The sequence below is a fragment of the Trichoderma asperellum genome, chromosome 1, assembly GCF_020647865.1.
Source record: "Trichoderma asperellum chromosome 1, complete sequence".
Taxonomy (NCBI): Eukaryota; Fungi; Ascomycota; class Sordariomycetes; order Hypocreales; family Hypocreaceae; genus Trichoderma; species Trichoderma asperellum.
In genome coordinates, this window is record NC_089415.1 from 3,890,189 (window position 1) to 3,912,918 (window position 22,730).

General features: G+C 51.9%; 9 protein-coding genes across 9 annotated transcripts; 5 read left to right on the top strand and 4 right to left on the bottom strand.

The window, feature by feature from the left end:
• The first annotated feature begins 151 nt into the window (after positions 1–151).
• TrAFT101_001214 (uncharacterized protein) lies at positions 152–2,321 on the top strand. The gene is made up of 2 exons (XM_024905993.2): positions 152–911; positions 987–2,321. Exons 1-2 carry the CDS (start codon positions 471–473, stop codon positions 1,965–1,967), a joined length of 1,422 nt encoding a protein of 473 aa, XP_024765460.1. The 5' UTR covers positions 152–470; the 3' UTR covers positions 1,968–2,321.
• A 968-nt stretch (positions 2,322–3,289) lies between these two features.
• TrAFT101_001215 (uncharacterized protein) lies at positions 3,290–6,349 on the bottom strand (the record flags this gene model as incomplete). Its single annotated transcript, XM_066126271.1, has 1 exon — positions 3,290–6,349. The coding sequence occupies one exon, from the start codon at positions 6,347–6,349 to the stop codon at positions 3,290–3,292; it is 3,060 nt and encodes a 1,019-aa protein (XP_065982372.1).
• Positions 6,350–7,264: 915 nt separating this feature from the next.
• TrAFT101_001216 (uncharacterized protein) lies at positions 7,265–8,089 on the bottom strand (the record flags this gene model as incomplete). The annotated part of the gene is made up of 1 exon (XM_024904749.2): positions 7,265–8,089. The coding sequence occupies one exon, from the start codon at positions 8,087–8,089 to the stop codon at positions 7,265–7,267; it is 825 nt and encodes a 274-aa protein (XP_024765462.1).
• Positions 8,090–11,084: 2,995 nt separating this feature from the next.
• Positions 11,085–12,226, top strand: TrAFT101_001217 (uncharacterized protein). The gene is made up of 3 exons (XM_024904949.2): positions 11,085–11,452; positions 11,511–11,727; positions 11,789–12,226. The coding sequence occupies exons 1-3, from the start codon at positions 11,247–11,249 to the stop codon at positions 11,909–11,911; spliced, it is 546 nt and encodes a 181-aa protein (XP_024765463.1). The 5' UTR covers positions 11,085–11,246; the 3' UTR covers positions 11,912–12,226.
• On the bottom strand, positions 12,052–12,935 carry VMA7 (H(+)-transporting V1 sector ATPase subunit F). Its single transcript, XM_024909441.2, has 4 exons — positions 12,854–12,935; positions 12,735–12,770; positions 12,499–12,633; positions 12,052–12,431 (listed from the first exon to the last, which is right to left on the bottom strand). The coding sequence occupies exons 1-4, from the start codon at positions 12,908–12,910 to the stop codon at positions 12,291–12,293; spliced, it is 369 nt and encodes a 122-aa protein (XP_024765464.1). The 5' UTR covers positions 12,911–12,935; the 3' UTR covers positions 12,052–12,290.
• A 514-nt stretch (positions 12,936–13,449) lies between these two features.
• On the top strand, positions 13,450–15,373 carry TrAFT101_001219 (uncharacterized protein). The gene is made up of 2 exons (XM_024907543.2): positions 13,450–13,830; positions 13,895–15,373. The coding sequence occupies exons 1-2, from the start codon at positions 13,582–13,584 to the stop codon at positions 14,990–14,992; spliced, it is 1,347 nt and encodes a 448-aa protein (XP_024765465.1). The 5' UTR covers positions 13,450–13,581; the 3' UTR covers positions 14,993–15,373.
• Positions 15,374–15,719: 346 nt separating this feature from the next.
• On the top strand, positions 15,720–17,063 carry TrAFT101_001220 (uncharacterized protein; the record flags this gene model as incomplete). Its single annotated transcript, XM_024910896.2, has 2 exons — positions 15,720–16,731; positions 16,813–17,063. The coding sequence occupies 2 exons, from the start codon at positions 15,720–15,722 to the stop codon at positions 17,061–17,063; spliced, it is 1,263 nt and encodes a 420-aa protein (XP_024765466.2).
• A 60-nt stretch (positions 17,064–17,123) lies between these two features.
• On the top strand, positions 17,124–18,710 carry TrAFT101_001221 (uncharacterized protein; the record flags this gene model as incomplete). Its single annotated transcript, XM_066126272.1, has 1 exon — positions 17,124–18,710. One exon carries the CDS (start codon positions 17,124–17,126, stop codon positions 18,708–18,710), a length of 1,587 nt encoding a protein of 528 aa, XP_065982373.1.
• A 361-nt stretch (positions 18,711–19,071) lies between these two features.
• Positions 19,072–20,757, bottom strand: TrAFT101_001222 (uncharacterized protein; the record flags this gene model as incomplete). Its single annotated transcript, XM_024902307.2, has 3 exons — positions 19,072–19,433; positions 19,511–19,913; positions 20,002–20,757. 3 exons carry the CDS (start codon positions 20,755–20,757, stop codon positions 19,072–19,074), a joined length of 1,521 nt encoding a protein of 506 aa, XP_024765467.2.
• Positions 20,758–22,730: the final 1,973 nt, after the last annotated feature.

Genomic DNA, 22,730 nt, shown 5'->3' on the forward strand with positions numbered 1-22,730 from the left:
ACCCCTGCATGCCCGTGTGTTCATTCTTACTCTGCACACCCCCAAGCAATTGCCAGGCCACGCACGTGCACACCCCTCCCCTGGCAATGACGAAACGCCACTTTCGGCTTTGCGACATGCTGGCTTCAACTCGTTTGTTTAGCCAGAAAATCAAGAGCATCAGCAGTTTGTATTTGCTTGTTTTCTCTTCCTCCTTTCCTTTTTTTTTTTCCTATTTTCTGTATCCGCTCATTGTTTCTCACGGGCCCATACATCTCACCTAAAGAGATTCATCTCGATGCGACAACTTGACGATTAGATTCCTCCTCCTCTTCCGCCAAATTCTTTGCGACGGCTGGGTTGAATAGGGATACATATACCGAACCTCTACGCACGCAACGAGTCCTTGTCGCGCCGACTTCCACCTCCGCCCAAAAAACCATGCCATTGATCCAATCCGCCTCCATATAACCTCCCAGCCCGTTCCCACCATGACCGTCGCCGGCTCGCCCAGCTCCTCCGCTACGGACCTCTCCCGCACCGAAACGCTCAGCCTCGTCACCCTCTCCGGCGCCTCGCTCGCCATCCTCGCAAACACCTTCCACGGCGATGGCGAACCCCTCATTGCGTCGCTGGCGCTGTCGCTCATTGCCTTTTCGCTCTGCTACGCCATGATCCGGTGGCTCGGCCCGACGTTTATCAAAGCTGGCTTTCGAGGCCGCGACTTGAGCAAGGTCAACGGCGTCGAGATTCCAGAGTGCATGGGCGCGGTTTGCGCCGCGGTGTATCTCATCACCGTCATCATCTTCATACCGTTCCCTTTTTACAAAGATATAGTTGCGGCGACCAGCGGAGGCGGAAACCGAGACGTTGTGGTTGAGATCCAGTATGCCGACGAAGGACGCTTTCTGCATCGCTTCCCCCATAATAAGGTGAGAGAGATAGAAGGAGAGAGAGAGAGTAGAGAGTCATCCTCCAGCTCATTATACTAATTGTCACGAATCTAGCTCGCATCCTACCTTGGCGCCATCATTTCGCTCCAGACCATTGCATTGCTCGGCATCGGCGACGACCTCTTCGACATTCGATGGCGACACAAATGGTGGATTCCCGGCCTGGCCTCCATCCCTCTTCTCGTCGTCTACTTTGTCGACTTCGACGTCACCTCCATCGTCATCCCCGTCCAGCTCCAGCCCTACCTCGGCGAGCTCTTCGACCTCGGCTTCCTCTACTACGTCTACATGGCCTGCGTCGCCATGTTCTGCCCCCAGAGCATCAACATGTTCGCCGGCATCAACGGCATCGAAGTCTCCCAGTGCATCGTCGTGTCCCTCCTCATCGCCTTCAACGATTGCCTCTACCTCTTTACGCCGTACCCCCACCCGGCCACCGACTCCCATCTCTTCTCGCTTTACTTCCTCCTCCCCTGGATCGGCGTCTCCTGCGCGCTGCTCTACCACAACTGGTACCCGGCAAAGGTCTTCGTCGGCGACACCTACTGCTACTTCTCCGGCATGGTCTTCGCCGTCGTCGGCATCCTCGGCCACTTCTCCAAGACGCTCGGCCTGCTCCTCGTCCCGCAGCTCTTCAACTTCCTCTACTCCTGCCCTCAGATCTTCGGCCTCATTCCCTGCCCGCGCCACCGCCTCCCGAAATTCAACGCCCGCACCGGCCTTATGGAGCCCTCCATCACGCCCTGGAGCCCTGACCGACAACCCCATCCTCTTGTTGCCCAGGCATTGCTCTTTCTCCATCGCGTGCGCCTCGTCAAGGTTACGACAGATGAAAAGGGCCTCTTTGTCGAAACCAGCAACCTGACTCTCCTCAACCTATGGCTCGTCTGGCGGGGCCCCCTGAAGGAAAACCGTCTTGCCTTGGAGGTGACGATGCTGCAGCTCGGCGTTGGTCTGTTTGGCCTGTTTGTCAGGCACAAGCTTGCACTATTAATCTTTAAGGAAGATAACTGGGGCAGCACAGGACAGCATTAAGAAAGGGGGGGGAGCAAAACTCATTTTATTGATGAAGCCTTGTGATATTATATATATAGTTGGTTTCTGCTTTTTTTTTAGGCCACAATGTGCTATTAGATACCTACTCAGCGGATAAAAAACCAGATACTAGATACTAAAGAAGTGGCTGTAGGGATTTAAAATCGTGGTACTCCGTACAAGCTAAGAGATAGAATTTATAACCAGAAAAAAAAAAAAATTAAATAAATGGCATGGCCGTATTGCCAGCGTCTGAAAGCAAAGACGTCTATGAGTTATCAATCTTCATAAAGAGAGAAAAGCGCAACTTCTAGAGCTTTGTGCAAACGCATCCATTCTATAACTAGAGAGTGCATAGAAAAAAAAAAGGACCTCGTCCAAAAGAACCCTTGTAAATTTTTTGTTCAATAGTTCTATCTGACTACCTCATACTTTGAACCCGGTTTCAAAGAGAGAGAAAAAAAAAATGTAACCTTCTGCCACAGGAACAAGCCTTGTTCACAAACCCAAACGTGGAAAAAAAAAAGCGAACATCTGCATCAATTATTTCACATGTCGTCGTCTCAGCCCAGAACCACCCAAGAACCCAAAGGGCCATTCGGCCGTCAATCCTATCAGGCCGAGCAGGGAAAACAAGAAAATGATGCTCCCGTACTACCCTCAAACCCTTTCCCTTCCATCCATCCATCCACTCATCCAGTTAAAAATCATAATAATAGTAAAAGTACACAGGACCCCAAGATAAGTCCTAGTTTTTTAAAAACGCGGTGGGAGAAAATCAGTTATGTCCTGAAGTAGTACGCCCCTCCTCTTGAAAAAGGAAAATGAAAAAAAAAAAAAAGAAAAGAAGAGAAGAAAAAAAGAAAGCAGGAAAATATTCCCCGGGCCCTAATGTCCAGCAGACTCCATTTTGTATATATCCGGAGCGTTGCATTGCGAAAGATGCCTTTGACTCGCTCCCTTGACCAGTATAACCTCCAAAGCCAGGCCGGATCAAGGGTTCAAGATAACGGGTGAACTCCTTGCGTCGGCCTTGCGGCTTGGAATCTTCCTTGGCGCCAAACCTCAATTCCATTCTTCCCTGTTGCCCTGAACGCCTATAAATAGAATCGAGAAAAGAAAAATAGAACAAGAGAGAAGTAGCAGTGAGCAACATCCGAGAAGCCCATTTGCCCTGTATAAAAAATTGCACAAACTCCAGCCCCTTTTGAGACTTGCCGCAGTAGTATTTTTCATCTCGTTTGAACGCAGTATACGTTCAGTCGCGTAATCTGACAGTGTGAAACATGGAATAAAACATATAATATTTTGTCCTCCGTCGTTTATGAGTGGCCGTTAGTGGTTGCCGCCGGAGCGGAGGGGGCCACTGCGCTCTCAATCTTCTCGATAGTTGCTGGCTCAATAGGATTCTCCAACTTGATCTCATCTGCCTCGGAAAGACTGGACTTGGTAGAGATGAGACTGAGCGAAGGCTTTGCAGCAGCCTTGTTCATCCTGCTCTTGTAATCACTAAGGCTTAATTTTTTCTTGATTGGACTCGGAGTGGCGACTGCTCCGTTGACGGCTGAGCCAAATGGACTCGGCAGACTGCTAGAGATAATTGCTGATTGGACGGCAGAGCTGGTTGCAGATAAAGGTGTAGTGGTCGTTGGAACAGCTGTCGCTGAAGAATCCAGTGCGGGAGTGGTAGGCATTTGGACTCTTAACTCCGGAGCCTTGGTCTTCATAGGGGTAGCCTGAGCCTCTTTGACATGCTCTTTCGTAGGCTGGTCCTTGGTAGGCTCCTCTTTGGCGGGTTCCTCTTTAGCAGGCTGCTCCTTCGCAGGTGGTTCTTCCTTAGTAGATGACTCCTCTTTTATATGCTCCTTTTCTGACTCCGCCACAGGTACCTTTATTGGCTCGCACTCTTTCACAGGCTCCTCTGTAGCTTCCTTTGCAGGTTCCTTTCCAGGCTCCTTCGCAGGCTCCTTTGCAGGCTCCTTTATAGGCTCCTCTATAGACTCTTTCGCAGGCTCTTGTTCAACGGCTGGCGCTTCTTGAGAACGAGGCGAAGAAGGAGATGGCGCGTCAGGCAGTTCGGTATCAATATCTTTAGTAGGAGCAGGAGAAAGCGGAACGTGTTGTGTTTCAGTTTGCATTTCGCCCTCCGAAGTTGAAATGTTTGGCTTCTGTTCAGCTTCGGTGGGATCAACGTCCATTGCATCAACGCTCGAAGGGTGCGATGATATCGACCGCTTGCGTTCCTCTTCAGTGCGTGCTTTGTACCGACTGTTGAGAAGTCGTTTGGAAAGCGGAATGATCTTCTTCTTGCGGCATGGAAGATCTCGTAGCTCGCTGAACCATTCGTCTTCTACCGGGTCGGTCTGAATACCAATATCGCAGTAGACGGGTCGAGGTGATACCGAAGATTGCCTGTGGGCTGTTTCTGAGGACTCCCGGCGTGAGGCTGTCGACTTGGATTGAGTCCCAAGATTGGGCGACCTCGAGCTGGCGGGAGAGCCGGACTTGCTCCTAGAAGTAGTGCTTGCGTCGGCATAGCTTCCAACATGGGGGGTAGAGCCAGTCCTTGATTTCGCTTTGGAAGAAGTCGACGCAGTAGTTCCGTCTGATAGCCTCTTCTTCTTCCTTGGCGGTTGCTGCTGTTCCTGCTCCATACGCCGGAAGGAGTCTTCTACCATCGCTACCTTGCGCTTATCGCGATCTGTAGGCTCCGTCAATATTCCTAGTTGATCAAAGGAGCCTTGACGCAGCGGAGTCCTATCCCTGCTGGAGGGCTTACTCCGCGCTGCAACCGATCCGTCTCGGCCTTCGCGGTCGGCCTGGTCGTCGAGGTGACCTTCACTAGCGGCACGGCTATTTGTGGCATGGCCTGTGCTGGTGGGCGAGATGGTATGAGCCTTTGTTTTGCGCGACCTTTTCTTATTGCGAGATTGGCTCTTGCCGTAGAGATAGTGTCGATGGAATCGGGCGAAGGCACAGTTATTATCCTGATCGCACGCACAGCCTCCATATTCAGACAGTATCCGGTCAATCCAGTTAGAGATGGCCGTGTACTCGGATTCGTCTAGCTCAAACTCGTCCTGCACCGCGCTATCATCATCGCTGAGGCCCAGCAGATGTAGCCAGCGCTGGCAGACGCTTTTCTCTAGACGAAAGTCCCACGGCAGGGTGATCTGCTCGTTGGGGGGTATGTACCGGTCGCTGACCAGCCAGAAATGGTACTCTGATCCATCGGTGAGGAAAGTGTCTAGTTGAGCGTTTGGCTTGCAGCTCCGTCGAGCAAAGCGGGCTATGGAGCCCTCTTTCCTCGTGTCAATGTAAAGCGGTAGAATGGGGTGAAAGAAGACAAAAGGGAGGGGTGATGAGAGATCGGCCCATAGATTATCGCCTTCGGCGCAGTAATCCTTTTGAAAGCCAATCTCACCATTCAATTCGATGAGAGGCACATCCTTTTCGATCGAGGATGTAGACTTGAGAGAGCGCCATCGGAGCATAGTGCCGTTGTCAAGCGACTGAGTGGCATCCTTTACTTCGAGCTTTGGACGTTTTCTCTCAAGTGCAGGCAGCGCATCTTGGAAGATTTCGGAGCGTCTTCGGCCAACTTCCTTTTCCAGCGCAGAAGACGAATCCAGCCATCGCATCAAGGCGGTAGGAATGGCGAGACTGGCAAAGCCATTGTTTTGTATGTCGGGTACGTCGTTGTAGAGAGAGCAGAAGCCCTCAGAGTAGTGGTGAATTTGAAAATCGTCAGGGAGGTCGGGAGGAGTGGTGGCAGGGCTCGGTGGATGTGTGGGGTTCGTCCGGTTGTTTCCGTAAGAAGGGCTTCGCTTGGAAGGCTGGGAGCTCACAGACAAGGAGGGTCGATGAGAGGTTTTTGATTTTTTGGCGGGAGCAGGGTGGTGGTCGGCATTGTGGCCGTGCTTGCCGCCTTCCAAAGGCCCGTGATTTCCATTGAAATGAGCATCGCTGAGCTTCTTCTTCTTGTGGCTCTTAGAAGGAGGTCGCTTCGATTTTTTGTCGATGCTCTCCGGCTCCAAGATTGAACTCCTCAGCCGCAGGGTGCGTTCAATGGCCTTTTGGCGATTCAGCGGTCGGGGCTGGCAGTCGGCACAGGAATGAGAAAAGTCCTCCCGAATGGCCTCCTCCCTGTTCTCGGGGTAGAAGCAGTCGATGTGCTGCCACGTGTCGCACGTCTCGCAGTATATTGTGTTTCCGTCGTCGTCGGAGAAGTTGCATATACACTTTATGGTGTACGGCTCTTCCTCTGGCGCCTCGATCTTGTGAGCGACATGATCGGGAGCGGTTGGGCCCACGGGCGCGAGGTGGTTGGCCTGACTGGAGACAGCGGCTTGCGTCGACAGCGGAGATGGCTTGTCTGTCATAGTCCAAAGGAGGACCACGCAGGGTAACGGATGTCGCAGGAAATGCGTGGATTGATTATTGTCGCGGTCTTGGGAGCATGACGGCGCCGGTCAGGACGCGCGCCAAATGGGACGGTTGGGGCGTAGAGCGGCTGGAGATCGCGACCGGCCGCGTCATACGCCGGTGCGGAAGGGATATCGCAGTCGAGACCTAGACAGGCGGCAGGCGATGTCTGTGCAATCCGAGGCTGGTTGCTTGGAGATTGGCTCGAGGAGACAGAGGGCTGGGCGTTCAGGCGTTAGTGGGAAAAAAGGCGAGGACGGGATTGAAGACAAGGCGAGAATCACGAGAACGGCTGTGGGCGTTTTTCATACGCGTCGAGGGTGATGGCCGGAGACTGAAGGGCGTGAAATGTTTCTCGTCTCGGCCGTGAAAAAATTCGAACACGAGCGGACGGGAGGCGACTGGATTGCTGGCGGAAGGCGTCGTGAGCAAGCCGGCGGACGAGCGAAGAGTGGGATGAACGGGGGAAAAAAGCGGCTGTGGGAAAGAAAAGGAGAGCAGAGGCGGCAGAGGACGGCGACGGCGGATCTCAGCAGGCCTCAGGATTAATCGGACGGCGAGGGCAAATCGTCGAGAGCTGGCACCGGCAACGGGGATGGAGGAGGAGAGGAGGATGGGGAGGAGCGACAGAACCTGAGAGGGTGTCTTTGCTTGCAGCGCGAGCGACGAGTGCGGCGGCACCCTTTGGTCGCAGTACGTACCGGCCAGGGTGTCCAATCATGCAGCGTCGCCAGCGTCCAAGCCCAGCCCAGCCGCAGCGGCGCAGGCCAATCCGGCGTCGAGATTCCGGGGCCAGCGGCCAAGTGCTCTGGACGTCTGAGGGGGTTCCAGTCCGGCACTAGAGCCGTCGAGCACGCTGTTAGTGTCTGGCGTTAGTGCTGTGCGTGCTGTGCTGCAACTTTGCTGAGGGCGGCACGCATCTCAGCAGGCGACAGAGGGCCCGGGGCGCTAGGCCCAACGGCGAATGGGCGGTGGGATAGCGACTTTAGTGTGCGTCCCAGGCCCATCCATGCACTGGGGCCGTGGGTGTACGAGTACCCAGCCGGTACCTGTGCTGGTTGCTCGTATGGGCTGCTTTCTGGTGGGCGCCGGAAGGGCGAAAAAGCAAAACAATAAGAGCGAGACGGGGGGGTGCGGATGGAGGCAGTGGTGGCATGTACCCAAGTACCAGCGAGTGGCAGGCAAGGTACATGTATCGGGCACCTAGCAGCACCTGCGCCGTTCGCAGCGCTGTCGCTGCCCGAGGCGACGGCCGTCTTGCAGTGCGCGCATCTTCGGTGTCCAGCGGGCGAGGCTCTCCAGCTTGATGTGCGGAGGGATGCGATGCAGGCGAGCAGGAGAGGGCCGAGGGGGGCAGATGAACGGCGACGGACGGCAGCTGACGGCGGGTGCGAGAGAGAGGGGAAGGGGCAGCACATGCAAAGAGAGCGAGGACGAGAATGCGAGAGAAAGAGAAGAGCGTGCAGGCATGTTGGGTAGTTTGTATGCGCATGCAGATGCAGCCGGTTTGTGTGTGGGTAAACCTGGTGGGTAACTGATGCAATGCCATGATGGTCTGGGTACGGCATTGGCATCGATGCATAGGGAAATAGAGCGGCGGCGGCATCAGCACCAGCACCAGCACCAGCAGTACGTGTAATCTCAACGATGCGTGTATGTATCTGCGTATGCGTGCGCTGTATGGGGTTAATCGGCATGTGAGATCCCAAAGGGGGTTTGGGGGCCTTGGCCAATACCACACATCACTCCATGCTCTGCTGAGTGAGGCGAGGGGCGAGACAGGGCGGGTGAATGATCCCGCGAACACCAGAAGTGAGAGAAGAGCAACTCACGGCTGGCTGGTTGCGGGCATTTTGAGCGAGGTCCATGGACCGCCTCTCATGCAGCGTTGCACGGGATGGAGATGGTGATGGTCGCTTTTCGATGGACTGTAGATGCGAATGGCGGCCGCAGAAGCAGGATTCAGCCGCAGCCATACGACAGAGGCAGCCTGATGCTGATACTGCTGGCAGAGGCCATTATGCGGCTGGCAATGCAGCGGTCAGCCGCAGTTTGGGGGGGAAAAGATGTAAAAGCAGGACCGTAGAAAGAATGAGAAGGAGAAAAGGGCATGGAGGATAGAAGACTATTTTCGCTTGATAACCCGCAAGTCGTTCATCTGGTTTGCATCTTCTTTGACAGTGTGAACTGAATCGTAAGTGAGCTCCAGCTTGCCAGCAAGAGTTGTTTTTAGGATGATGCCTTATTGCTGAGTTTAGCGCCCAGTCCCTATCCCCAGGCAACAAAAGATGGCCGCTGGCGTCACAGACGATGCTAGAGCGCTGAACCAGCCACGGCCTGCGCTGCGCTGCCCGCCTCACTTCCTGAAACTTTTGGCGTGCCGCTTCGCACGCGGGGGCCGAGATTTGAGTGGTGCGGATGGAGTGGTTACAGCAGATGGCATGGAGCAGAGCGGTGCGAATTTAGCCAACACACATTACCTACCTAACCTAGTAGTTGGCACATTATGACGGGGACAAATTTGGCCCAAATTGATTAATTTAACATGGGCGGAACGAGGAGCGTGGCGTGAAAATGGCACGCCAGCAGCATTCGCTGCTCAGGACGATGTATATTACTCCATTTGGATGCATTTTCTACAGTGGCCGTTACGAGCAGCTGCTCCGGCTCCTACAGCAGGTGCATGGACTACGGATAAACCTCGAGTTTTGTAGGGCTGCTTGCTCCGGATCCCGTACGAACATCAAGGCCCTGGACGATGTTTCAGCGGGCCCCTATTCGCTGCAGCTCTCCCTAGCACGTTCGAGATTAGAACGACGGATCGAGGAGACGGTCTCCCTCCTTCACGGAGCAAAATGTACAAGTAGCGCCAGGCTGCTAGTACTACCCTCTGAAGCACTCGTGTTCGTACTGGCGCTGCCATGTAGCAGCAATGTTAGGGTCTCTCATCACAACATCCAACATCAGTAGAGTAAGAAGTTGTTCCCAAAAGGGCGATTGAAGAAGACGCAATCCAAAGCTCTCCCCAACCCAAGCGGGGGCCATACCTGCAGCTGCCACAGCAGGGATTCCCCTTTGCAAAATGCCACCCGCGCGCTCTCGTCTCTCGACACAGTCAAGCCTTGCGTCGCGACATCGTCCCAGGCACTTTTAGCCCTCCTGTCGCCGGCGCCTGATTGGCCAGTCGCACAAAGCCGAGCGTAGCGGCGGACCTGTGCACTGCACCGGCGCGCGAATCGCGTCGCTTCATTATGAACTGGGGGGGTTGGAAGCTGCCTGTGGCCAATGAGGCTGTCAGCGCGAGCCGTTTGATAAGTGGGTTAAAACCTTAGCTGCCAGCTAAACCTTAGCATGGCCGTCGTCGGGGTGTTTTTGTCCCAGAAACCGACTTTTGCTGTTTATCATTTGTTATTGTTGCTTAATTTGGGCTTACGAGTTCAACAATGTTTTGACGACGCGCCAGGCCACAGGGGCTTACGATGGCCGCCCAGAGCACCATTACAGCCGTGAATTTCATCAATGACTACCGGTACCATCAATCTCCTTCCATTTTTTGCGTGTATCTTCCAATGAGTCGTACAATATACACTACCACGACAAGAATTCCATTGCTTCTTGCACCAAAATGACACTTAGTGCGCTCTACTCGATTACGCCTGTGCCACTCGCCCCAGCCCAGCCTGTTTAGTGCTACCGGTCCTAACTCCCGGCCTACTCGCCCTCATTAAAGCCTTCTTCGTGCCACAGTCCAAGCCTGCGCTCACAATGAAAGCACGTGGTAAATAGATCAAAAATTCCGCCTCCAATGGCCCCGAAGGACAATTGAGCACAGGATGACTCCGCGATGTGCAATGCAGGCCTCCTACACTAGTACTCCGAATTCTTGATCTCGGAGTACTGAAACAAGGTAAGTATGAAGAAAAGAAAAGAGAAAAAAAAGATCTAAAAACGCGGCCTGCTGGCGCTACATTTATAGAAATGCATCTGGCCCGTGCGCCACCCGCCCCACCAGCTTCGCTGCCTAGAAAGTCGATGCCTGAGGAGCACACGCCTAAAAAAAAGTTGTTGGAGCCAAAGCCAGTGCAGGCGCGCGCCCTCGCTTGCAGAACGCCCTCATGCAAAGAAGCGAAGGGGGCGGAAAAGCAATAAAATAGCGGTAAAGAAACGGTGAAAGGAATAAAACAAGGAATGCAGTTGCACTTCTTCAACTTGGAAAGAGATACAAGAAAAAAAAGAAAAAAAAAACCCCCAAATGATTGTTTGATTCTCTTTAGATTTGTACAAAAGGGAAGACAGACGCCAAATGCCTGGAAAGACGCTGCGATTGTGTTAGTGTCGCCTTGCTTGTACGAGTACGAGCAGTAGCGACTCTAGATAGAGTGGCGCCACACTACTCGCCCTTTGTGCAAGCAACGGACTCCTCCGTCTTTCACCTTGTTCGTACTTGTACCTGTACCGGGCAGAGCGCATGCAAGGAGAATCAGCGCTACCCCAGCGTTATCTTGGCCATGGCAAGTGGAGACTCGCTCTGAATCTGGCCAATGGTAGCCCCAGATGTGTCTCATGACGCACCAACCACCGCAGAGGCGTAGCACGGCTAAGGCGTCCCGTGACATTTGTGATTCGCCGTTGCAGTCGTCACTGTACATGGTGCTCCATCCGGCGGCAGCAGCGCAAGCCTCACCTCTGCCCTTTATTACTGTCCATCTAACTAATATTGTCTCAGCCTGTGGTTTGCGGTCGCCTGTCTCTTCATCATAGAACAGCCGCATCTCTCCCTTCTGTTCTGTCTTCTTCCTGCGCGCTCCTCTATTCCATCCTACTCCAGCCGTATTGTATTGACCATAGTTAACGATGCGTTTCTCCACTGCCGTCGCCTGCTTGTCTACCTGCCTCGCCGCTCCGGCGACGGCCCTCGCAATCTGGGGCGATTCCGCCTACGCATTCGACAGCAATCTCAAGGTCCCTGGAGAAAACCCCATCGAGTTCTGCAACGCCAACCGTGATGACAACCTCATCGTCATCGACAAAGTCGACCTGGCTCCCAATCCTCCCAAGGCGTAAGAGTCCCCCCAACAATCATCCGGGCTAACTTGGCTTGCTAATGGCTCTTGATAGTGGCAAACCCCTCCTCATCACAGCCAGCGGCGAGGTCAAGAAGACTGTCGAATCAGGCGCCTACGTCAAATTGGTTGTCAAGTACGGCCTTATTCAACTGCTTTCCACCACTGCAGACCTGTGTGAACAGCTCGACAATGTCGACCTTTCTTGCCCTCTCGAGCCTGGCAACATGACAATCACCAAGAGCGTCGACCTGCCTTCTGCCATCCCTCCGGTATGATATGACGCCCATCTAACGTTAAAACAGATGGATGTATGCTTACAGATGTAAACAGGGAACCTACAGCGTCCTCGCTGATGTCTACTCTAATGATGACGAGCCGATCACCTGCCTCAAGGCTACCGTCAACTTCCCCCGACCAGGCCTCTCTTCGTTCGAAGATGCTGAGGAATTGTAATTTTTTGCTCGCTATTAAGAGGCTTAATTGCGGAAGAATTGGCGATCATGGGCATAATCCGGGTCTTTGTTTGATTGTTGTGTGAATTTTTAATGGCATTGTTTAAGGTTGTCTTTCCCCTGCTCTGGGCGAGTTTTGCTGTACTCTCGGGATTATATTCGATCAGGTTCATAGGCACACGGTGATGGCTGTAGCGCTTTTGCTGCTACTAGAGAATGCATTCGTAATATCTCTAATAAACCAGTATACACCTGTACTCTTTGACAATTATGCTATTATGTACTCGCTTCGTAGTGTCAAAGATCATAAAAGACCTCAGCGTTTCATACATTTCTCTTCTCCTTTCAGATGGAATAACTCTGCATGTACCCCGAAATATTTACTCTCCAAATAGGCGGCGCACTCGCCTCAACACACTGTCCTTCTCCGGGTCGTATGGATGATCTTTGCTCGGAATTTCGAGGACCGTAGGAAAGGCAGCGGTGTAGGTGTCGACTCGGTGTCGTATCCTGTCGGCGACCTGGACATTTGGTCGTTAGCATGTACATCGTAGGAAGGGCTAAAGGGCTATGCCAAGATAAACTGACATGCTGGTTGATCAAGACGATTCCAATGTCTTTCCTCTCTGTAAAGCTCTCAAATGCAGCTTCGATGGCCGCAGTTTCTGTCTTACTGTCGACCACGAGAAAGTTCTTTTGTGCTTCGGCGCCGGTGGTGATATGCTATACACAAGCGTGAGATAGGTTGAATGATTATTTCGGCGACGACACTCTCATCACGATTTCGAGGGAACAAAGGACGCGCGGTTTTCCTTCCTACTTACTCCGATGCCTGCGAGCAAGAGGCCCGTTACAGAGTCCTATGCGTATACATCTGTTAGAACCAATGCGATCTTCCATCTCGGAGACTGGGTGCGCGTTTTGCCCCGAGAGAGCGACTTGCCTCATCGCCGATTACGGCAAGGAATTGCCGGTCCTTGAAGTCGGCCTGCGATGTCATCGTGACGGCGGGCAATGGGCAGTTCTGGGTTTGATGCAGACGGAGAGTCGTGGATTATGCGAAGCTTCCAGTTTAGCTGCCTTCAGGCCATCACTGGGGTGGCCCCGCGCAAAGGCGGCTGAGGGAGACGGCTGTACTTTTGCGGGAGGTATCGCCGGAGGTACAAGTAGTGCCGACGGATGCGCTGCTGCGATATTGGGACGCACCGTATAAACCGCAGCCGATCCCTTGAATGTCTAAAAAAAATGGCATTAAAATCGAGAACCCATTTAAAGACTCAAGTTAATATAGTACTTGAGCAAATTTTATAATCCCGATCCAGTATAGATGACTTAAACGAGACCTTCATCCCAGACGCTCGGCCTTCATTGAAGGACACCTTTGGTAAGATCAATGACTTGATGGCCATGTACCTCTACAGATGTCACTGGGGCCACCCCTTGCTGTGGACTTGCGCGCTAGACTGCGACCGGAAATGTGCCAGCAGCGGGAGCTCCTCCAAAGTAAACAATTCGCTGCCAGGCCGACACTTCTCTTTTCTTACTTTTTGCCTTCAACCACCAATCAGTGGCTTTTTCCCTTTTTCCTGCGGCACGAGCAGATTGCAAAATCTTCGTCGCCTCCTATTAACCGAGTGCGCGAGACTTTTTACAATTGCCTCGCTGTTCAAGATGCCCAGACTCGTGCGGCGGAGACCGCTCTGGGAGCGCATCACGTCGAATCTGAATCCCATGGACTTCCTTCTCTGGCTGTCGGAAGAGCTGGAGACGAGAGATTGGGACTCGAAGCTGGTGGGCACGCAGCTGGGCGTGGCTATGAATATTCTTTTTTTGCTGGCGCGGGCAAACGTTGGGTTGACGTCTTCGACGGACGACGACATCTTCGGTGACGAGACCAAGATAGGATGGTTTTCGTATGTGGTGAGTATTGCTCTTCAAGGCATCGCAACTTGTCGCGCTTTCTGAGCTAACTGCTTCGACCAAGGCCTATCTCATTGTCTGGGGCCTCGCGCTCTTCTCTTGCATCAACGCGGCTTACACCTACACGCGAACGCGAAAATACCGACTGTTCCAGGCCAACATCGAAGAGCCTCTATCCACGCCCTCCGCGCGGCGAGTTCAGGTTCAGTCTTCCCCCGTGACGTCCGCCTCACCGCTTCGATACCTCGCCGACAAGATTGCACCGGGCTCGGCTGAATCACGATCACATCCGGATAAGAAACGAGATGTGTGGGAACTCGCCGTTTGGGATCCTTTGCCTATATCTCTAAGGCTAGTTTGTTTGTTCAGCCCGGGACACGTATTGGCCTATCTCCTCGCCCTTCCGTTGGCGCCACTGGATCCTCAGCCGAGTGTGACTGTATTCAATGCCATTGTGATGCAAATGGTTCTCTCCGGTCAGATGCTGTTCCTCTCGTCGCGATTTGCACAGCAAGCCAAGGATAACGCCCTCATCCAGAAGGAGGTTATGAACGAGTACAACACCAAGTTTGTCCATCCTCGGCTAAATCCCGTCGTCAGAGACGTCGGAACTCAGATCGCAGCAGAGCACTCCCCCAAAGGCCGTGGGTTTGTGCAGGTCGGCACACCGACAACGCTCATCAGGAAGTCTTACGTCACACGAGGCACATCTCAGGCCGGGCATGATAACACCCTGTCCTCTGGTCACAGCCATTTCATGAGGCCGCAGATGATCAATCCTATTGCTACAAGGCAACCAGAAGGCACTCCTACCAACGTGGACCAACCTCGCTCGACGTTTAAACAATTTATGGCGGCTGACCAGGCTACTGGCACAGCACCCTCACCTATGCCACTCTCAGCTACATCTGCAAACACTGCCAATTATGGAGGCAATATGGGAATCTACAGCCACAACAAGTCGCCTCTAAAGAAAACTATGGACCTTGGCAGCTTTAACGAGCCAGCATCGCCTCGAAACTCACGCGAGATGGCAGCACTGGAGCAGCAGAGACAAGCCGATGCACTCCGTTCGGCGAGCACTACCAGCAAAAGCGCATCCAACCCATATTCAGGAACATCCAGAAGCAGAACACAGCAAGACAGATCCATTAGATGGTGATTTGTTTTATCTTTCGTTCTCCCAAAACTCCATCAAAGCCCTGGCGCTATTGCCACAACGGATGGTCATATTTATGCAGCACAATGTATTATTTGAAACTAAGTGGTAATATCCTCTGTGCTTGGATTCAGTATAGCATAGCATATTGTCGGCGTTAGGATTATGTTTTTTTTTTATCAATGTCTTTTTCTGTGGCGGCTAATGGAAATATGTGTATATGAACAGTACGGTTTGGAAGTTGGCTGAGTGAGTAGCCTCTATGTGATATGAATGTTCTTGGTTGGAAACCAAAGTGGAAATTACTCAGCGTCAATTACGATTTATCAATGACAAAAGTACCGCAAAAGATTGAGTTCGGGTCATGATTTTAATCAGTTGTCGCTACTTCCCCTTGATGTGTGAATGCAGTACAGAATGCAAGCACGAATGCTAATGTCATTATGCCGGCTTCTTGCCCAGGCAGCTGGCCATCAGCCCCTCGCCATTCGTCGAGGAGCTGCTTTAGAGATGTTTTGATCCCCCCCAAACTTTTAGGCTTGGACCGAACATTATGGCGCTCTCGCGTTATATATTTACCACTCTTGTCCTTCTTCGGCCCTCGTCGAAGAACGATGAGACTCTCGCAACATTCTCACGCCCACGGATCCTCAACTATTGGATTCAGAGACCGGTGGTTCCTTTCGTTTCTTTAACTGTACTTGTAACACTCACTTTCTATCTCGTTGAAATGTCTTATTTCCTGCCTCCCAAAGTTTCAGACGTTGCCCCTCGGCAGACAACATCTCTAGCACTGCCCAAGAAGAATCAGCCCATCAGAAGGACGCAGACCGAGAGCCCACAATCCGCCTCTCGAGGATGGATGAAGAAAATGATGATTCCTAGCCGGCGCCCAGAACGCGGCGGGACGAGCAGGGAGCAAGGCTATTGGGAGCAGATGGAGGTTGAGGGGAAAGTCCGGCCACGACGTCGCATGACGGATAGCCAGTACAGCATGGGCGATGTATCGGCAGACTCGAGCCATATAGCTCGCTGGAATGTGCCAAAGGATATCCCGAAAGAGCAGCCACGTTTATTGCCGCCGCGGCAGGGTGCTGTACCAGCCAAACCAGGATCTTCTTTGCCTCCAATTACCACACAAAAGAACCGAAGCTGGAGCTGGAGTCCGCAAAGGGGCTCTGGGGATCAAATCTCTGTGGCGAAACTGGGGGGTGTGTTGCCGAGCGATGGCTGGAATGGAAACAGTAACCTGCTAACAAGGGATATCAAAACCACCGAGACTCGAAGTTTAAGCTTGGATTCTGAGACTGCGAAACACAAGAAACAGCTCCAGAGACGCGACGCACTCAGAGCAAGAAAGGCTCGGCGGCGTCAGCGTCAGAGCTTGAAGGAAAGCGGCGACTTCTTAGGGGTGCAAGGAGTCAACCCTCATACTGGAGAGCTGGATGCTATGTCCCCTACCGACAGCAGCCCTATAAGCACGATAAGCCACCAGGAGACCGTACACAGCGTTATGAGTACACTGCGAGACAGGTGGAAAAGCAGCAGGTATCATATGACGAGAGATTCCCCAAGTAAAGGCAAGCATATCGAAGGTAACGACTCCAAGCTTTCTGGGCTGCGGAAGGAGAGGAAGAGGGCGAGAGACGTGGGCAAAGCCGTTAGATGGAAAAGACTTGCGGGCGAGTGGTCATCGCTGCAGGAGCCAAATTTGAGCCCCATCAGTGCATCTCCTAATTCTCGTAAGCTCTTCTCACTATATAGTTTGGTTTATTGCATCTCTTGTTACACCAAAAAAGTTTCTGACACTGCTTGGTTGATAGGAAGACCCTCACACGCCCAAGGCCTCCAACAATCAGTCCAAAATCTCTCCCTCGAAGAAACGCAGCCTAATTTCAGCCTTCCAAACGATACTCTTACTTTCGTGAATGAGCCTATCAGTCATACTGAAGCTACCTTGCCAGATACAGCCTCAAACGCAGACCCAGACCCTTTAACTCGTACCTCGTCCAACTCTACGGTTATTCGAACCCCTCGTCGACAAAGCATTGCAAACCCGGCTCTCGCATCATAGGATCTGCACAAGGGTGGCGTGAACTTTGACGATTCTAATTCCCAGACCAGCTCCAAAGCTATGAGTCAGTCCATGAAGACGCCTTTTTTAGACATGGTGGCCGAGAGGGAAATCGGCAAGCCTTGCGCGGGGGCGAGCATGATGACTCTTTCGGTATGCCAATTTACCCAATCGATCCCAGCTTTCCACCAGAAAATAGAGGGAAATATTGGCCTCAGAGGGATCAAAGGCATCAAATTATCCAATTTGGATCTTTCTCTGACACCTCTTCGAGAACCAATCCCTTTGAGCCTGTTCGAAGAAAGCCCGTTGGGGGCCATCTCTCGTCTACGGTATAGAGACAGTCCGACAAGAGCCAAGAAAAGGCGTCCAAAGGGTCCCTCGAACCTGAACAAGGTACAGACAATAGGAATCAACGCAGTAAAGAGCATAGACGAAGCGACCGGCTTGCTGCAGGCGAAACCAGTTACCACAAGACATTCCGCGGGTTCACCCAGCCCTCAGTCACTACTCGCCCCAGAGGAGGTAAAACAGGACATGCAGAAATTACGAGATCAAGTAACAATTTTAAACAATCAACAGCGGAAAGAGCTCTCTCACCGTCTGCACCAAACCAAGACAGAACAGAAGCCAGTCAATCGCATGTTGGGCGAAATCGCGGGCAAAATCGACGAGATCAGGGACCTTGTTTACATACCCATCACCACCACTACTGGCTGCGACCATCAAACGTCTCCCTCAGCCTCTCGCCAGAAGGAGTGGAACCAGAAAGAGCCGTTGGAACATCTTCTCTCACATATGGTAGTCCGACCGGGCGAATTCAGCTCCAGCTCGCCAACCGTAGGCTTATCGAGGAGCAACTCGGACAAGTCCCACACAGAGATATCCACGAGTTCCGCGCAGAGTCAAAGTTCAGTGGAAGGGGACGAGCTGCTAGTAGAACTACTAGCAGACACCACATCTATGAAGCAGGAGGCTCACATGGCGCAAGAGGAGAGGGCGCACTTGCGAGGCACACGCTTCCTCATATCAGAAGCATTTATGCCAGCACGGGAGGACAGCTCGTCGCCCAGGTCAACATTTACACAGGACCAAACAATAATAGCTACGAACCAATGGAAACTATCGAATACAAAGCAGATGACGCAACAATTAGACCTGAACAGAGCGCCGAGCCCGGCAGAGCGCCAAACACAGATGGTGGAGGAGAATCCTTGGACTTTCCCAGAGGAAGAAGGCAGCGACGACATCGCAAGTCTTTTAGATGAGTGGGAACATTTCCAAGATAGCTGCCCCGAGGTAAAGCTACTGACGGAAGAGGGCTGCGGCGAGTGGAAGTTATTTACCGAATGGGAGGAGTATCGGCGCCAAAATCAAAAGGAGTCTACTGGGCTGCAGTTTTTTCTGTACTGCATAAAAGGTCTAGCCAAGCTCTACTGGTCAACCGTCTGGCCCATGCTTGATCCTCGAACATTGCAAGTCGAGCATGACGGACCAATGCCCTTCTGGAAGGCCTGCCTGTTGATTGTGCTTGCAGCACCGGTAGTGACAGTTGGATTTGTGGCCATTGTGCAGGGTATGAGGATTGTGAGGTTGGTAGCCTGGCTCTTGGACTATGCAGATGATGGAGCGGCGATTTGGATCTAGAGACGGTTGTGGGTTGATTGATGCGTGGAGGTATGAGGGTTGTGGAATAAACTGGTTGGATTAGATAAATTGTTGCTGAGTTATTAGGAGAGTATCAACAGGAGTCGCGAGCGTTGTGTGTTATGTCTTAGGCTATAGGTAGTACTAGTATTGATATTTCCATAAACTAGGCTTGATGGCCCGATAATCTTCTATTTTCTCTTTGCCTAGGTCATCTGGTCAACTCATGCAAAACTATTCACGCCGCATTCTCATTATCTATTTAGTTATTAACTAACTCAACGTTCTTTAGACCCCAGCTCTATCAATACTACAAGTTACCAATTACCATGCGTCTATATAAAAAATCCCCCTAAAGGATTCAATCCAACTGCACATTTCCAATCACCAGCCAATTTGAGCCATCATACTGCACTTCTCGTATCTGCCCATTTACCAAGTAATAACAGCGAGCCGTACTGTAGTCTGACGGCAATGAGGCGACGGTCCAGAGCGTCGCCGTGAGGCAAGATATGCCCGTGCCATTGTCGGGTTTGCCTAGCGAGGCAGGCGTCGATGAGGTTCGCCATCCAGTGTCGTCATCCTCCCAGGTCATTTGCAGGGCATCTGAGCTGTCTTGCCACAGGATGTAGGTGTTCATGGCGCCGTCGGTTGAATTCGAGTATCGGGGAATGGTAAACGCTCCCATGGCCCCGTTGGCTGGAAGAATGATGGGTGGTGCGCCTAACAATGTTTTTGGCCATGAATATGAATGCCTCTCATGGATTTAGGGATTATAATTGAGAATTAAGAAGACTCACCAACATTCAACTTATTGGTCAAGTTAGTTCTCTCCTGGAGAATGAGCTTCTGGTCATCCCGCTGATAGAGAATCTTGTCGCCTCCGAACCTCCCCGCGTTCACCGAATAAGGCACTTCTGCAAAGGACGATCCGTTTTGGCATTGGAGACCCACGGAGCTCTGCACCCAGGTCAGGTTGGCGTCGTACGCTTCCTGCATCTGGTTGCGTTCGTCTTGGAATATCACGCTGGGCCAGTATGCCGCGATGCGCGTGTTCGCCGCTACCTTCCACCCATTGGGGGACATGGGTCCGCTGCCGGAAAAGGTTTGTGCTGACGGCGAGGCTGAGTCTTGTTCGCGGAAGTACCACTCCTGGATCATGTTTTGGTCGTTGAGATAGAAGATTTCGACCTGTGTGAAGTTCTAAAAGCGTGAGATTGAAGCGCGGCGCTCCCCCCCGTGTTAGTGGCAGCTTTGTGCAGAATTGTGGGAATAAAAAACAAGGGCTCACATCACTGCTCGTTATCGGGCTGAAGCAATAGTATGGAATGTTGTAGCACGATGCTGCAATTGGGGTGCCCAGCTTAGCTCTTGCGTCTGAAAAGATGGCCAGCGTGGACCATTTGCCGTCGCCGGAGTGGTACCGCATCAGACGCAGGTAGCCGTCTTGCCCCTGGTAGACGAGGCGGATGGTGAAGCTTGACGGGCCTGTCCACCAGCCGGTGATGCCAATGCCTGAGCCTGCGTGGACGGCATTGGCCGGTTTTGAAGGAGAAATTGGCGGCGTGGTGGTGGAGGAGGCTTGTGGTGATTCTGCGGGAGTCGTTTTGTTGTTGTTGTTGTTGTTGCTGTTGTTGTTGTTGAGGCGCAATCCAACAACGACGCCGAGGACAGCGGCCACGATTACAAAGAGTAGAGCAACGCCCGCTAGGACGAGGATGAGCCATGGTTTCTTGTTTGGTGGGCTTTGTTTTTGCTCAATTTCTTCGATGAAGCTCTCGGTATTGACCCTGGCAATGCCGCTTGAGCTGGGGTTTACGGCCTCCAGATCGTCGCAGCCGCGAAATGCTTCCAACGCCTGTTCGACCTGCACTCTGGTTGAGACTTGCAGCCCTCCAACGTCTGGTGCCCATACCTCCAGCCCATCTTCAGGTGGTCGTACTTCCAGTCCGCAGGGATCACGGTCGTATATCACGCTCATCACATCACAGTCGGGAGTAACCTGGGAAGGCCGTTGAAATCGGAGCCCAAAACATCCCAGTTGCATAATGAGGTTTTCTGGAGAGAGGTTTCAGAAGGGGTTTCACTGAGATAGAACTTGGCTTTGGTGCGGATAGCAAGGCAGATTCCGACGAGCCATTGTCTACAGCCTGATTGTGTGACAAAGGCTTTTTCGGCCATGCAGCAGGACCCAGGCGCGCTTGACGGTGAAGGATTGTGTCAGCTTGCTGTAAAACACAATGGCAAGGCTGTGCGTAGGAAAAGGTGCTGCTCGATATCCAATAATTGACACACAATTTTTTCTAAAAATGGCTGGTCCATGGATGGCGCGGTGTATACGAAGCAGAGAGCCTTATGGCGACTTGCATACAACACCAAAACTATCCCCTCGCCATACAAAAAGGCAAAAACGGTAGTTCAAAGTGGAGCGCAGAATTCCGAGACCTGCGTTGAGCAATTGTATAGCGATATCCATCCAACTCAGGTCAGGTTGGATGAAATATCTCGCATCAGCTCGACCATCCTTGCCGATACATTCATCCGCATTTTACGCATGTTGCTAATCACTAACTAGAGAGGCTGTCTCTTTGGAATGCCTAAGAATCCATGCACAATTTCCGACATCTACCCGTATTTCTTATGCAAGATTCTTCTCCCAGTAGGAGAGGCTAGGAAAAGCGACTGCTCGCGCAAGATTGTTGAAGAGGCGTCCTAGTCTCTTGGCCACTCGATACTTTGACGCAGTAGAAGGTGGAGAACAGATTTATCCGAATGTCTTGGAGGCAGATCTTGATTGAATTTTCAGCTATTAATACAAAGTTTCGGCTACTAGCTTTCACGAAGCAGCGTTGGGGTTGGACACACGACCAGCCGTTAGGAAAACCCACTCACCAATTCTACACCATAGAGTTTACACGAGGAAGAATCTTGTATCCAAGTCTTTGGAGCCTAACACGGCATCCCCACTATGAACTTGATTTCTGCCTCTTGCGCATAAAGTGTACAAGGTATTACGCTTTCACTCAAAACATCTTCTCATTCATCCTTTTGTTCCTACTTCCTAATTCCCCGTTGCATCTTGCTCAAGCGAGGAAGATGCTGTCCCATAAACTATGAAAGATACCTAGCATTTCGAAGAGATTAGCAGCATCCCACATGTTGTCCATCTCAGCGAGTTTGTGGCCAGTCATCCGACGTCCGAGATCAGGAAGGCAAGATTACTCCAAGATTGTGTTACATTCATACCGTTTACCTCATCTATTCTACATCATCTTCCCTAAGAAAAGCGCCCAAATACCCATCATCTCCCCAAAAAAAGCTCACAATTCCAAAACACCAGAGAGCAGAGCTCAAACCTCCCTTCAGAACAAAGATACGTCCTCATTGCCGAAGCTCGGAATTATACACACACAAATCATCATCAGGGGTCCTCATCTTGAATCGGATGGTCCCCATCAATGATGAAAACACCTGAACAGGTCTGAGACCGGGGACATCTCCGAGGACTAGAAGGAACCCAACGGATCAGCATCAGTGGAGGGGGGCTGATGGTGGAAGAACATTGAGGGTGGGAAGACAAATACTCTGGGACGGACGAGGCAGTACTGACACAACGCAGAAAAGATGTATGAGGCTGGCGTGGCCAGATCCATGATGAGTGATGATGATGGAAGAGAGAGGAGGGACTAAAGAAGATATATGTAGAACCGGCTTGCTCCTCTGTAACGTTCCTGACAATATCATAACAAGAACTTGTCAACACGGAAAACTACAACAAGCGATAAAGTTTCGATTATTCATCTGACGGCAAGAGGAGTGCATATTCTGTCAGTCTGTCGGATAAAAGATGCAAGCATAACCATACTTATTGAGAAGAAGTTACAGATCATGGAGTTAGGAACTGGGGAGTATTAAAACGATCATGATAGATCACATCTGGCAACAACACGAATATAAGGCTATACGAAGGTGCTAGTCTCGCAGAAGTCCCTACTTATACCGCATATTCATACAGCTTCT